The 16,459-nt window shown below is 33.0% G+C and overlaps 1 protein-coding gene across 7 annotated transcripts in view; it reads left to right on the top strand.

Moving 5' to 3' along the window:
• Positions 1-16,459, top strand: part of LOC143244584 (uncharacterized) — a 107,141-nt gene that overhangs the window by 49,280 nt on the left and 41,402 nt on the right. For 5 of the 7 annotated variants that reach the window (XM_076489543.1, XM_076489546.1, XM_076489542.1 and 2 more), the window contains exon 4: positions 6,629-6,881. In XM_076489543.1, coding sequence (XP_076345658.1) covers positions 6,629-6,881 — 253 coding nt within the window. Of the gene's footprint in view, positions 1-6,628; positions 6,882-16,108; positions 16,320-16,459 lie in introns of those variants that run through there. The other 2 variants (XM_076489548.1, XM_076489547.1) reach the window with 2 other exon arrangements.

Below are 16,459 nucleotides of genomic sequence, written 5' to 3'. Positions count from 1 at the left end.
AGTGGATCATCTTTATAGCATGATATATACATGCATAAACATGCACTTAATTTTTTGGATCAATGTTTTTTTTGTATATCATACAATTTTTTGTTTTCACCATGTATATCTACTGAAATGGTATTATGGATTGTGGTATTAACTTGTCTTTAATGACAGCTCATACCAGGTGTCATACAGAGGTCAGAAAAGCTTAAAGGGAGCACGTATGCATGTGGCATAGAATATTTAAATGTCATGTAATACATTATTGTATAATTCAAAATATTCTAGATATAAAGTTTCTTTTCCATAAACAGTAATTGTCACATATGTACACACTCTCTGATTTCTTTAAGTATTGCTATTGAAGTTGCAAAATATATTGTTTTGGTTTCCATTATATTTGGTTTTCACAGAAGATAGTGAGATATTATTTTAGGAGAGTTTAAACAGAGGTTAAAAGATTTTAATGCAAAATTTAACACTATAGTATCAGCTGCTAGAGAAAATTAGATAAGTAGACTGATTTTTTTTATTATGCATAGAGCAAAAGGAATACTTAGGTACCAGTATTCTAAAATATAAAAGATCGCTTATTAAAGGAAAGTTTCATATCATAATTTTGAAAATGAAATGGACTGATTTCATTGTATTGAAGGTACAGAATGATTATGTATTTGAATATTATTTAAAGAATTATAATCATTAACAACTTATTTGGTATGATTTTCATACACAATTATTCTGTGTGCAGTTTAAAAGAATAGAGATTTAATTTTTATGTGTGTGATTCAAATCCACCGATCTGAAAGCTCAGTTAGTTAACGTACATGTAGTATGAATGAATAGTTGATAGATAAATTATAGATGTTAATGCCATTTTAATTGTACAAAAACTAAGTATATGGTACAGGGTTCTCTTACTTTTAATATGTTATTAAACTTTTTAATATACAAATTTCATCTCTACTAACAAGCATTGTTCATCTGAAGAAGCTAGACTTTGTGTATTATTCATATCCAAGGATTTTGTGTCATAATGATTTTGTATTTTTGGCCATCGTAATGTATCTAACGTAAATATTATCATTTTGTTAAAACTGAAGCAAAATTATGTAATTTAATTCAACTCAGTGCCATAGTATTTTTAATTTTAATAGTACTAATACTGCTTTTATGATGTGTTACAAAGTTTAATACTTTGAAAACTTGTATGTGGAAGAAACTGTGACTATATACTTGAATTTCCTTTTACTATCTGAGAAATGTAATAGGAGTTTCTGTCTCAAAGAAATAGTTTTAAACCTTCAGTATAGGTTTTTTTCATTTTTCTTATAACTTGTATTATTTTATCACTTGTAGAATTAATTTTGTCTAAATAAGAGTATCTTTATAATCATTAGTTGCTAATCTCTTTCAGGAGGGTTCTATAAGTAAGTGTAAACTAGTGTTGATAATAACGTTGTTACATTTTAGCTTCACAACAAAGTATATCCTATTATAGCAGGATTTTTAACTCAACTATAATTTGCTTTACGTTCAGCTTCAGTGCCAACGGTAAAAATAAACACTAACAAGTGGAAGACGTCCAGCCTAAGCGAGCAGTAGGCGAGAGACTGAAGTATATTAGTGGCCTTGAAGTGATGTCGAGGTTTTTCATTGTTTTTTTTATCAAGTAGACTTAGCTCAATCCTTTCTTTTTCAGTAAGAGATGAACTTAAGTAAATATCTCCTCCCACTTTTATCTGTTTAACGTTGGAGAGAGATTTTTACAGTATAATGGTTATCATGTACGTGGTCAGATGTGTAAGAAAATAGTAACTGGTGTGACAAATTTGACCAAATGTTTTGAAGTAACTTAGTACAAGAGATAAGTGTTATATCCTCAGACATCACATATGGCTCTATACCTTCCACATTAACTTACGTCTCTTCGATACAAGCTGCTTTCATAGGATTCAGCCTCACAGTTGTTCTTGTCACTTGTTTATTTTTTTTTAGTTGAAGCATAGCGGCTTATAGAACGGCTCTTGCGTTTATTTTATGTTTCGTTTTCTCAAGTACAAATTTTTAACTCGTAGCTCCGTCGTCTCCAAACCAAATTGATTTCTAATTAATGTTGGACTCAAGAGGTCAAACTATTTCGATTAATATATTTGACCATGGCCAAAGTGTCGTAGGCCCTGCCTGAAAACAAATTCAGTTTGAGGGTAAGTTAGTAGAGATTCTGATAGTAAAAAAAAAAAAAAAAATCAGGTGTACGCGCATTCCACGTTTGGTATTGTTCGCGCATAACAATATAGCTAATAAGGAGGGGAAAATGGTCTACAGTCTCGTACGTTAATTTACCGTAATCCTGCATAAAAAAGGAATGTTAAGTAGTGCGTGTTGTGTGTGAGAGAGAGATAGAGAGAGGAGGGGTAATTATATCTATTAAAATACGACATAAGCTTGACTTGTATGTCACATTTCTTTGCGGAAAACTTTAGAATCAGTGCATATTAAACTGCAGATTTTTAAGACTATAGGTCTAATTTTGTTTTTAGTGAATTTTTTTATGAAACAGTAAAATTAGATCTGAAACATGAAGACCAACGAAACACCAGGAACTCTATAGTCGAATATGTAAAGATGAACAAAAAGTAATCATTAGGATTTAGCGATCAAAAATGATATTTTTTTTGGACAGAAGGATTTGTTTTTATAATTACAAATCCTGTCAGTTTTTAGTGTAATTTCAATCATAATAACCTAAGAAACAAATTGCTATATTAGGTTTTTAGTGCCTTTATAAACTGTAATAAGTGTTACAAAAGAAATGAGTCGGTTTAGCATATTTTTTATGAGAAGAAAAAGAATAAATAGCTTATTTTAAGTGTTTTCGCAATTTGGAGCACTTGTCCTTTACATATTTTTTACGATGTGAACACGATTGATGACAAGCATGCGCAGATACTCATGTCAGTGAACTATATTTCTATAGGCCTGAAAATACGGTGGAATATTACGTTTGACTGCAGACTCTTTACACTTTAATGTAACCCATTAAATATCCGTACTTTTTGTAATTCTTTGGAAACTTGTTCCACTTGCATTTATACTAACAAATATACATTATTTGCTTGTTCTTCAATCATTTCTTCACTGTCTTATAATGTTAAAATATCAGGTCATCCCTTAAGTAATGTCCGATTTTTAGGTTCAGAAAAAGAGAAAGGATTTCAAACGCTTTTAATGTTATTTAATCAATAATGTATGTTCCATTATTATTAATTACTTCCTGCCAACGATTCACAAGCTTCTGAATGCCACTTCTATAAAATTCTTGGGGTTTGGAGGAAAAGAATGTAAAAAGAGTAGTTTTGATATCTTCATGTTTTCCAAGCTCTTTTCCATCAAGATAGTTCTGCAAACTTTGGAATAAGTGATAATCAGATGGAACAAGGTCTGGAGAATAAGGAGGATGTGGAAGTTTTTCCAGTCTATCTCTTCAAGCTTTGCAGATGTGATCCTTGCTGTATGGGGCCGTGTATTATCCTGATGTAACACACCTTTACGTATCTCAGAACGGGTGGTATGGGCATTAACACTCTTACTGATAAGGAGACAACAACGTTTCGACCTTCCTAGGTCGACTTCAAGTTAAAAAAAGATAGAGTTTGCAAGTGACCGTTGCCGGACACAGTCTTAAGATCGAGAGTATAAACGGGTACGGGATTGTAAGGGGCGATGCAGGAGGATGTTAGGTTATTAATTAGTATAGGTATAAAGGTGATCCTTTACATTGGTTTTTGTTGCTGTATAAGTAGGACTTATTTGATTTTGCGTTTGTTTATATTTGTTTCCATACTTAGTATTTGTGTGTCTTCTATGGTTATGTTGTGTTTATTGGATTTGCAGTGTTAAAAAACGTGTGAAGGTGCTTTTTGTGTTCTTTGAATCTAGTTTCCATTTTTCTGCTTGTTTCTCTAATATAGAAGTCGTGGCAGTTGTTGCATTGTCTTTTATAAATTATGTTGGTGTTGTGTTTGTCAGTGTAGTTTTTACATAGTATGGACTTTAGTTTTGTACCTGGTTTTTAAATAAACTTGGTGTTTACTGGAATGTTGTTTTGTTATAAGTTTCTTCCAAATGGTTGTTAATTTTTCGCTGATGCCGGGAACATATGGTATGCAACAGTATTAGGTTTTGTAGTTTGTTGTATCTTGAGATTTTTTGTTGTTTGTTTGTTGTTGATCTAAGTGTGTGCGTATAATGTTTTCCACGGTTTTTTGAGGAAATTTGTTGATGTTGATGAATTATTTTTATTTTATTGATTTCACTGTTAATTTTATCGGGCGAATGTAGTTTTATGACTGTGTTTATTTGGTTTCTTAATATGTTGAGTTTTTGTTTTGTATCATGTGCTGAGTCCCAGATAACAGTATGGGTGATTTTTCTGTGGATATCTGTTTTGAATTGTGTATCAGTTCTAGTGATCTTGAGGTTAAGAAATGTTATTTGGTTAGTTTTTTTCCCGTTCACAGGTGAACTTAATGTTGGGGTTATGGAGTTAATATGGTTGGGAAAACTAAGTATGTGTTCTGTAGATGTGTTAATACCCAAACCAGCCGTTCTGAGATACATTTTTATTTCAAGTGGGTTTCTCGTCGTCAAGAAGGAAAACACCTTTACGACTGATCAAATCAGGCTTCTTTTCTTTCAGTGCAACATTCAAGCGCTCTGACTGTTCATAATAGAAGTTTGATGTAATCGTTACATTGAGTGGCAGCAACTCAAAGGGGATTACACCAACAATGTTCCACCAAACGCTTAACAAGACTTTCCTAGGGTGGAAGCCCATTTTCGGCTGTGCTTTAGCCAGTTTACGTGTGTTGAGCCTTTGTTTGGAGCGCTTAACATTTGTATAAAATATCCATTTTTCAACTCCAGTCATTAACCTGTCCAAAAATATGAGAAGTGCAGATGTCCACTCTTGCTCTAAGGTTGGCTTCTGTCAAATCATGGGGGACCCATTTTCCAAGTTTTGACACCTTTCCAAGCTGCTGCAGATGATGGTGAACTGCTGAATGGGTTGAATTAAGCTTCTATGCTCGTTCTTCAACTGTTCAGTTCAATCTTCATTAAGTTCAGCCAGCAGCAAGTCGTCATTAAACTGAACAGGATGACCTGAACATGGCGCATCACTTAAGCTGTTGTAACCTAATCTGAACTTCTGAAACCACCTTCGACATTTTCTTTCATTGAGAGACTCCGCACCACAAACACCTTGAATGTTTCGTGTAGTTTCTACTGTACTATTGCCTTTTTTAAACTCATAAAGCATTATATGCTTAATGTGTTCCTCAGATACAACCATCTTTATAAGGGTTTATTTGATTAATGATCTAAAAAAATGGAGTTGGGTTAATTTATTTTATTTGTATGAACATTTTTATACACGTTCTACTACATATCTAAGTCATTAAAGCCTTCTACAAAGACAGAAATGATGTACTATCTGTATTAAATTTATCGGACATTACTTATGTGATGACTTGATTTTGAAAAATGTTTAGGGAGGCATAAATAGAATAGTGATTAAGTAGGTGCCAAAATAGCATTTTGCCTTTGGGTGTTTCATAAAAACATGTAACGGACTTGTAGTGTGAATCACTTGTATAATCGTGTAATAAATGTTTATACATAGAGTAGATTTTTTAATCAGAACATAAATGTTTGAAATGTAAGTATATGTATTGTATAAATTGTTTAGTGTAATAAAACTAATAATTTTGGTAATTAGCTTGTTCTATTCTCTTGAATTTGAACATTTTTAAAGGTTCGTTATAATACTAAAGATTGGATTATAAGGATGTTATTTTACTTTCACAAGGCAGGTAGTATTTGATTGTTTCTAGTTTTTCTGAAATTGAAAAAAAAAAACTGTACTGGTAGAGATTTAAATTTCATCACTTTTATGTTCATCCTTGTTGTAGAGATGGTTGCAACAAATTTAATTATACAATAAAAGGAAACGATTGAAACGACTATTTGTATAGATGCATATTGTATAATATAAAATTGAGTATGAGTGACTTGTTTACTTTTCCACTTTAATCTGTAGCAACAACTATCTCAATGTCTGAAGTGTTGTCTAAACACAAACAATATTAAGTAACGTTACTCCAATAAAAACATGTTCGTAACATTATGAGATTTGTCAAGTACGTTATTCCCACAAAAACCTGTTCATGACGTAATATTTCTCGGAAAGTAGTGTTACTTTAATAAATACCTGCCCATCTGTTGAGCGCATAAGACGTTTCCGGGAAAAATGACGTTCGTATTGTCTTTTCTTGATCGTTAGGACATAACGTATTAGTAAACCTCATCAATTTTGATTATAGGCAAACTAAGCTTCAAATAACATTTTATTTTTCTAGCGGAAAGGGCTATTACGTCCTAGAATTTACATTTCTTTTTGTTTAAAGTAAAAAAAAAAAGTCTATAACTATTTCTGAATGAAACTTTTGTCCCGTCAGACTACTCCGTTACAGAGAAAGATATATTTTATATGAAATATGATACATACAGGTAGATAGGATGTTACAACATTAAAGATTTCAAGATTTTTTTTACTGAAGATTACGCTATCTTTTCACAGGTTTCATGAAGCCTACAAGTATTCTGAAGAATGTAATTTGAATATGTCGACAGCTTCCGGAATTCCTTCAGCAGCTCTCGTTCATTCAGTCCAAAATCATCTAGCGTCCTCAGTGGCAGGCAGAGTAAACAGCATTTCAGCCGAAATGAACATTTGTCAGATGACAAAACGGCCGCGATTGGCTGTGGAGCAGAAAACACCATTCTATCAGCCCCTGCTTGTTAATACAAGAGATACGAGTGGGATTAGAAAGGTAGACAACCTTGTGACAGGGTGTTTTATTTTTGTTTTCATAGTCTTAACAAAACTTCGTTTATAGCAAAGAAGCATATAATAAATCATATTTTGAAACGTAACATGAAAATCTCAAATATTCATAAAAGTAAAGAAACTGTAGTTATAAATGGAAAATATAAAGTGTTTATATATGCTAAAACGGCTGGTATAGTTTGAGAAATTTTATTATGTAGAGGAGCGAACAACGTTTTGACCTACTTCGGTCATCATCCGGTTCACAAAGAAACAAAGAGGTAACTGACCACATGTTTAAAGGGTGTTGTGTAATTGAATGTAGGAATGTAGAGGGCGTAAAGGTGTTCCTTTGTATTGGTTTATTTTGGGCTTGAGTTGTTGTACAAGTAAGGCTTCCTTAATTTTGCGTTTGTTTATGTTTGTTTCTTTATTTAGTATTTGGGTGTTTTTTTATGTTTTGTGTTTATTTGATATGCAGTGTTTGAAAACGTGTGAAGGTGACTTTTTATGTTCTTTGAATCTGGTTTCCATTTTTCTACTTGTTTTTTCAATATAGAAGTCGTGGCAGTTATCACATTATTTATAAAATACAATGTTGGTGTGGTGTTTGTCAGTGTAGTTTTTACATAGTATAGACCTTAGTTTTGTGCCTGGTTTTTGAATAAATTTGGTATTAACTGGAATGCCATATTTTGTTACTAGTTTTTGCCAGATGTTGGTTATTTTTCTGCTGATGTCGGGAATACATGGTATGCAGCAGTATATGGTTTCGTGATTTTTTTTAATTTGTGATATATATTTACTTTTGCTAGTTGATTTTGCTTTTTGTTTAGGTGTGTGCGTAAAATGTTTTCTACGGTTTGTGGAGGAAATTTATTAATGTTGATGAAGTATTGTTCTATTTTGTCTAATTTGTCGTTAATTTTTTTTTGTGAACCTGATGATGACCGAAGAAGGTCGAAACGTTGTTCGCTCCTCTACATAAAAATTTTTTCTCAGCCCATACCAGCCGTTTTTACATACATATTTTTCTCTACAAGTGGGTTTTCTCGTCATCACGGATTACAAAGTGTTTACCTTTTTGAAATGCATTTACCAAAACAAACAAGCATGCTGCTAGGGTAAGATACTTTAATAATTAGTTAACTTGCGAAACATGCATGTAGGATAATGGTAAATGTGTAAAACAAAAGTAATAAATCAAACAAAAACTTGTGTTTGTAGTTCCTAATATGGAGCTACATTCATCAGTTGATATGCTTATTTGAAGATGTCCGTTTTGACCCAAAATTCAATATTTATAACTAGAAAAACAACGTGTAGTGGAAAAAAAAGCTATTTGTAATTGCTTGGGTTTTTATTTGATAGCAGGCCCAATATATAATTAGAAATTTCAGCTGAGAAGCTTCGAGAATTTTGACCACGATGGACAGTTACCTTTTAAAAGGAAGAACTATTTGACACGCATGCACAGCGCACACGAGTGTTGATTAATACAACAAACCGTATTGATTTCACAGTATATATAAAATCTTACAAGTCTGTAGTAAAGACCTTAGCAAGTTTTAAGACTTGTGTATATAAACATGTATTCCCACACATTAAAGAAAACACAAATTTACATATGTTTATTTTGTATATTGTTGTTAAGAGATTGACCTATATAGTTAAGCATGATCTACTGTTGCATTTACTGATATATAATCAACTGTAGATACGGTTAACATAAGTATAATTTCGACTAGAGATCTAAATGATACTGACTGTTATTCATGTTTTGTTATTGACCTACACACAAAATGGACAAAAACACGTTAATGTATATAATGTTATACTGAAAGTAAGCATTTCGTGCTCATAATCACGTTCTACGGCACAAAATATTACGGGGAAAGCGGATAGTGTAGTTTACTTAAGACTAAAAGTGTGTGTTTTTGGTGTTAAGAAAAAAATTAATTTATACACAGTGTATCTGTAGAATAAGTGATTGGTAATACTAGTTATATTCGTACAATATATATTTTTATTTACTTGTGGTGAACGACGGAGTATTTTAGTCTTTTAAGTTTAAGATAAAACGTAATTGTAAGTTTCAAATATTAATAAACTTGAAAAAGAATATTTTTGTTTTATTGTCACTCGTGGAAGGAGTCGTTACAACGTTGTATCTTGTAAGAACGTGGAGTTTCTGTCTGTTGAAATATGTAACAAGCTTGGTTTATTTCTGTCTACTACCGCAAACGTGGCCCGGCATGGCCAAAGTTAGGGCGCTCGACTGTCAATTTGAGGGTCGCGGGTACGAATGCCCGTCCGTCACACCAAACATGCTCGTTGGTAAAAGAGTAGCCCAAGAGTTGGCGATGGGTGGTGATGACTAGCTACCTTCCCTCTAGTCTTACACTGCTAAATTAGGGACGGCTAGCGCAGATAGCCCTCGAGTAGCTTTGCACGAAATTCAAAAAACAAACTTCCGAATCTTCTGTATACAGCTTTAAATTGAGATGTAGTAAAAATGTCAAATATGAAAAATGGTTGATTGCTGAAGTTGTTTAAAACCATCATGTTGGAGAACTATAATTTTATAGTCAGGGACTTTCAATACCGATAACTTTGTAAAGTAAAATTCAATACGGCCAAGGCTAACTACTCCTTCAAAGGCAATTATCTGAATGCCTTTACTTTTGAGGATCATAAAGGAAGGTGTTGCAAATAATCTACTCTCTCTCTTTATTTCTTATACTATGAATCAATTACACAAGTAGTGTACTGAAACTGTGCATCATTGTAAGGCTTATGCTTTGTGTGAAATCAGAACATAGTTTGACGCTTGAACCGCTGTATTGGTTAAGGAAAAAGTATTCAAGACCGGATGTTTGTATGTGTGTGGGTATGCTTCAACAATTTGATTAAAGAATCAAAGAAAAAATTTTTATTCTGCAATATTTTATATGTAGAAAATGGATTAAGTTAAAACTGAAACTTGCGAATTTTGATATGTATACGCGTAAGAACGTCAAAAAACAAAAGTGTGTGTAAGCCCCTGAGTTTATATATAAATGTATGTGTATAGTTTTTATCCCACACTCACAACTTTATGTTACTTAGTAGAACTCCTGGTTAGGAGCTTGAAGGTAACGGACCCGTTTTAGGTAGTAGTAGTAGTAATGTTTAGTAGAGCAGAACGGTGGTCTGTGAACCTACTTCGTTTACTGTTGTTCTTTTTAGATTTCTTTGATCACTTACCGAAGCAAGGAACAACATCCTTGTGACGTTTCGCACTGCAGCTCGAGCGTTGCAAGCCTGTAGTAATTCTATTTTGTCCTTCACTTTCATCCGGCACCCCTACGTGGGCAACTTTCAATCAGACACGGTTCGTCATGTTCTCTAGAAACGACCTGATTTACGCATCACAATTTGATGACAACATCTAGGAAGGGTCAGAGAAACTTTATTACGTTGGCAACATGCTCATGATAAGCCTTGATACCGGTAACGAGATAAGATGCCATCTCATGCCGTTAGGCATTGTAATAGTTCCATGCTCAAACCTTGTTTTCCCTCGTTCTGCTACTTATAAATTACCCGTTCAATTTCTACAGTAACATTATTTACTTACTACGCACGCACACACACACACTTACTCACTCACTTTGTAAACTGCACTAGAACTTTGGCAACCCCGGATTAAGACATGGGCTTACCGGGCTGAAGCCCGGGTCCTCATGTTATGACTATAAATGTATTGCATGTAAAATTCGATCTCGAGGAGGCCTCTGTAACTTGAAAAGCCTAGGGCTAATAAAATGCTTAATCCAGCCTTGGACTTTGGTATAAAGATAAACGAAGAAAACCAAAATTGCAAGTAAAACATGGAAATCAGGACGATTACTCGTGAATTCATCGAATCGGCAGGACAGGTCTTGTGTATATTTTGTTTGAGAAAGGGTCTACAAGCCACGGTAAATTCAGTGTGAAAAACTATCAAGGTATACCCTGTGGGTATTAAAAAAACAAAAAAAAAAACGAGAGGACGCGCCAAACAAAGGGTTAATTAATGTCTTATTTCTTTGTTTGCTGTGTTAGATTTTGTGCAAGGTTGTTCAAGAGTTATATGGGCTAGCCGCCTTTAATTTTGAAGTGATATTTAGGGAATGCAACTAGTGAACACCACTCACTGCCAACTCTTCAGCTACTTTCACCAACGAAAAATGGGATTGGCCGTATCATTATAGAGTACCCACTGCTGAAAGAGTGAATATTTTTGGTGACGGGAATCAAATCATGATTTCACACATGTAGAGAGAGCACCCTAACTACTAGACCATGTCAGCCCTAATTGATACTAACAAGTGAACGGTAGTTTTATTAATCATCGCAATTGTTACGTATTAGAGATGTTTCTTTTCCCCCACTAGGATACAGAAACATTTTTGCCACAACTTCTTGTAGTTTATTTTAGAATATACTTCGTCATGGCTATCATAGCAACGCAGAAATAAATATCTGATGTGTTGATGATGTTTATGCACAGTGGTGCCAGGTGTTATCTTGACATTTCTTGTTAACACTCTTCCTCGGAGTGAAATAGAAGAGGGTTGGTTGTATGTGAATATCGTGCTCTGGTTAGTCGATAGGTTAATACGAAGAAAAAGGTAACCAGTTGTGTGTGTGTGATTATTAGAATCAAGTCGAGTCTTGCTTGCTTGTTAGTGTAAAACATTATTTCGTCACGTTTAACTCATTACTTTCTCTGTGAGATTTTTATGAAGGTGAGTTTAATGGTGTGAAGGCACAGGAGGTGGTGGTAGTACACCGTGCTGTCGTGAGTAATTGAGGGAAGGGGCGATTAAAGGCTACTCAGTCATGGTCACTCGTATCCCGTCAGTTTGATGGTACCAAAGAAATAAAAAAAAAACAAGAATATTTGTCAATGGTAAAATATTATTGATTGTCCTAAGACAAGTAGTCGATTATGAACTATTTTAAATATGTTGCAATCCTGTCAACAGATAAAGTTACTGCACAAAAATCAGCGAAAATATTTATATTGTGTGATAACTCTATCAGTAAATATACAGAATAAAAAAATGGATATTTGATAATTGACTATGCACAATTATTAATGTGTTATAACTTATTTATAGCTGCGTAATAATGCTATATTAAAAGTTCATTAAAATGTATAATTCCTGACTCACTGTTTTCATTGTGTTAAAAGTTGTGGTTTATTATGCCCATGATTAATTGGTGGCCCACAGATAATAATACGTGGAAATTACTGGGAACTGTCATGGTTTTTTAGTAACGTGCTATGTAACATTATTTGAAGTGAAGTATAACTGTTATTCGATGAGATATATAGAGAATTCACTTTTATTAATGTCGTACACTCCAACACTATTCTATGAATACACTTCAGTATATGGAAGCCACATATTTAATATCACACTCAAACTAACTTTTTGATATACCTAGATGGACTGATACATGCAGGAACTTAAGTAATATTCTATATAATGTAGATTCCTTATATTTTTGTTTATGCTTGTAGCTTTAGTCGTTTCCCTGGATGTCTAATTTGTAGGATAACCCAGAAAACTTTTAACTTAATTTTATTTGATTTAGTGCACTAGATTCATGTGAGATCAATGTGTTGTCAGTTGTTAATTATACAACTTGTAAAGGTTTATCTAGCAACAGGAAGGAAACTTATGTCCAGTTATTTAAAATATAAATTATATACTTTCTACTTCAGTTTTGTAACAATGCTCAAGGCCAAATCAGGAAACAAAACAAATAAACTAGTCAAGTAAGATCTGCAACATTGGGACTGAAGCTTCTTATATGTTGTTTTGTAGCCTGTGAAATAGTGGCATGTTTAGTAAGCTGTCTGTAGTGGTCATTTTTCAGTATCAGTTGATGTTTTGTAAGTTAATATTTGCCAAAAGCACATGCTAAACCTATGAAATAATTACATTAGAGAAGTGGGTGCATTGTTAACAGAGAAGTTTCAAGTTGTTAAATCATTGGATAAGTAATTACTAAACACTGAACTCAATGACACCTTAAGAGAGTATAAAAGTCAGTACTTAGGCAATTGACAAGAAATGTGATTGTTTGGTTGAAACAAACTGAATATCCAATTATTTGTTTGAGATGCTTGCAAAAGTATGGGAGTTAAGGTTGAAAAAGAAATACAGTTCATGACTTCAGTTAGATATACTGATGATTTTAACCAGATGTGTATTATGATATAGAAAATATTACTTAATATCTAATATATATTTAGATAGAGATTTTATAAACTATGTTATGTTCTATCGTAATTATTTAAAACCAGATTTAGTTTTATAGTATTAGATAGTAAATTTTAAAATTATGATTCTCTTCATGATTCTTAATATCTGTGAGATATAATACAAAAAGATGACACTGTTATTGTAATATGATTGTTACAGTTTATTAGATTAACAAGACACAAGTGAATGCTTTAACTTTTAGCTATAGCCTGCAGTAACCAGTTGCCAGTTTCTAATATTTCAAATAATTTCTATTGTTGTTTACTAGCTACATTTTGTTTATTGTTCTCATTAGCTTTACTAAGATTTAATGTTATTTGTGTTTTGAGTTTTCTAGTAAACAAGCTCTCTTAGTTTAGTAAAAGTAAAGTTGAGAGTGGAATTTTTTAAGATATTGTAGATAATTCTATGCATATTGAGGTTATTAACTGAAAAATAACTTGTTAAAAAACATTCTAGATATGATATACTTGTTGAGCTTTGAACTGAAAGGTTTGTTAAATTCTTTGCTTCAGATTCTGAAAAAAACTCAAGACTCAAGAAGATAAAGATGGGTCCATTCCATGCCAATTCGCCCAGAAAAAAAGAACTTTTCCAAATTAATGCCATAGATTTTCTGGAAAAAATTCAGGCAAAATCTTCATTTTGATTTATTCAGCCATGTAAAATCCTAAAGATGTACTGCAAATAGTATTTTAAATACGATTTTTTAAAGATCACCACTCTCAAGCAAAAATCTGACCTTGCCTTTTATTGCACATTTGTGCTTTTCAAGACTTTGTAAAACAATGACTGTTACTACCAAATCTATGAATACTGTTCTTTTGTAACATACCCTAAAAGTAGGGCCAGAAATATGTTCCATACCCATATCCCTGCAGCCAGTAGCTTGTAGTGAGTGCCTAAAAATGGCTATGAAGCTGATTTTCTTTTTTTCTTGTTCTGAAATCGCATGTTAAATTTTGACTTTAACTGCTCACAGAATGCTTGAATCTGCATGTATTGAACTGAAATTTTTACTGGTTACAAATAAAACCCAGAAATAATACTTCACTTGCAATAAACTTCTTTCATGCCAATAAACTCATACTGCAAGTTGGTTCAATGAATGGTACCTATTTTTCATATCTGAGTGTGAAATTGCTTATTTTTGAAATTCAATACATTGGTCACTTTTTGATATTATCAAACAAAATTTTGAATATATGTAGTATTAATACAGTTGTACCTTTCTGTATGTAATATTCAAAGCTATACTTTGACTTAAATTGCTATTCACGCTAGAGTACCTTGAAAGGGACAAATTCTATTTGCTCCAAACTTTTTACTTAGTAACAACTTTTACTTTTCTCCAGTATATCTAAAAATTACAGATGTGTTAAGACTTCATAATGTACTAATATTTTGAAAATATGGCATTCTGGTGCCCTTTGCTAGTTGTAGTACATAATCCTACTATGTAATATTTTGATCGGATTGGAAAAATAACTTTTCAAAAACAGGTGTTTTTTTTATAATCTTGGAAATTTATATTTATTAGTTGCTCATTGTGGTGAATTCTGCTTCATCTGCCAGATGACTTCAACCAGTTTATTGCTCATCTTAGGATGTTTTATCACACACTAATTTACTGTGATGCAATCATTTTGAACATGTCTGGACAAGATGGACAACCATTGTTTCCACTGCTTCATGCTTAGAGATGACATCATCATGTTCAGCACTTTTGGGCAAATCCTAGTCTACAGCAGATTTTGACAGATTTTCAGGGATTCCAAAATGCCATGCAATGCATAAAAACAAGATTCTGTTAATCATGTCATTCAGTGTTCTCATGCAAAGGTCAGATCATGGAACCATGCTCTGTTGGAAAAGTTCTACAAGAGGATGATTACTGTCACAAGCCAAGCTACATGAATGGAAAAGTTGCTCTTTCGAGTTTAGCAGAATTGGAATCAGAGGAAAAAGAAATACTGAAGTGGAGAAGTGGGCATGCCAACCTTACAGATGATGCCACAGTTTGTTTGCACCACCAAAAATATATTTGGGGAAGTACAACTTCCTACAAAGACACCATTGTGATCCTTTTCATTTACTGAGGAACATAAGCAACAAAAAGGCCAAGGAGCTTACAGCATAGGCAGGTAAAGCTGTGAAACCAGGACAGAAGTGGTGCCCTTTTTGTATTCAGAAAATGATGGTGATGCAGACATGACTGGTTGGGAAGAATATAAACCAACTTCAACAGCTAACAGAGATGAAGTAGCAACTATTTCATTACTATATGCTTGGAAATTGGACAGGTTCAATGAGAGCCTGATATCTGCTGGATTTCCTCCTTTGAAACCTTCAAGTTAGAGTACAGTTTTGAATATTAAAGGCAGAAATGTATAACTTGTGGGTTTGATACAACTGTGTTAATTCTACATATATTCAACATTTTGTTTAAAAATATCAAAAAGTGACCAACATATTGAATCTTTGCACTCAGGTATGAAAAATGGATACCATCTATTGAATCAACTTGCAGTATGATGAAAGCAGTTTATTGCAAGTGAAGTATTATTTATAGTATTTTATTTATAACCAGTAAAAATTTCAGCTCAGTACATTCAGGTTCCAACATTCTGTGAGCAGTTAGTCAAAATTTAACATGCAATTTCAAGAAAAAGAAAAATCGGCTTCATAGCTATTTTTAGGTACTCACTTATGAGCTACCGTTTGCAGGGATATGGGTATGGAGTACATTTCTGGCCCTACTCTTGGGATACATTACAAAAGAATAGTATTTATAGACTTGATGGTAACAGTCATTGTTTTACACAGATTTGCAATAAAAAATGAAGGACAGATTTTCACTATAGAGTGGCAATCTTTAAATAATCATATTTAGAAAACTATTTGGAGTACAGCTTTAGGATTGTGTATGGCTGAATAAATCAAAATGAAGTTTTTGCTTAAATTTTTTTCAAGGAAATCTATGATATGAACAGGGAAGTCCTATGTGAGTTTGCATGGATTGACTGAGGTGTAACCCCTGCATATGTTCTTACGTTGATCACTGGCTAGATTTGCAGTTTGACACACAGAGTTTTGATGAATGAGCTCATATAAAGAAAGAAATTCTTGGTTGTTGCATTGTATGATTATCAATCTCAAACTTAATTAGATTTTAAAGCATTGTTATGCTACAAAAGTTGAATGAAAACATTTAAATTGGTCTTAACTATACTTTGATTAGAAATTGGTTTATATTTCTCATGTTTAAGCAGTATTCTCT

Source organism: Tachypleus tridentatus, chromosome 2, assembly GCF_004210375.1.
Source record: "Tachypleus tridentatus isolate NWPU-2018 chromosome 2, ASM421037v1, whole genome shotgun sequence".
In the NCBI taxonomy this organism is placed as follows: domain Eukaryota; kingdom Metazoa; phylum Arthropoda; class Merostomata; order Xiphosura; family Limulidae; genus Tachypleus; species Tachypleus tridentatus.
The sequence above is the reverse complement of the archived record's forward strand: the minus strand, read 5'-3'. Positions and strand labels throughout refer to the sequence as shown.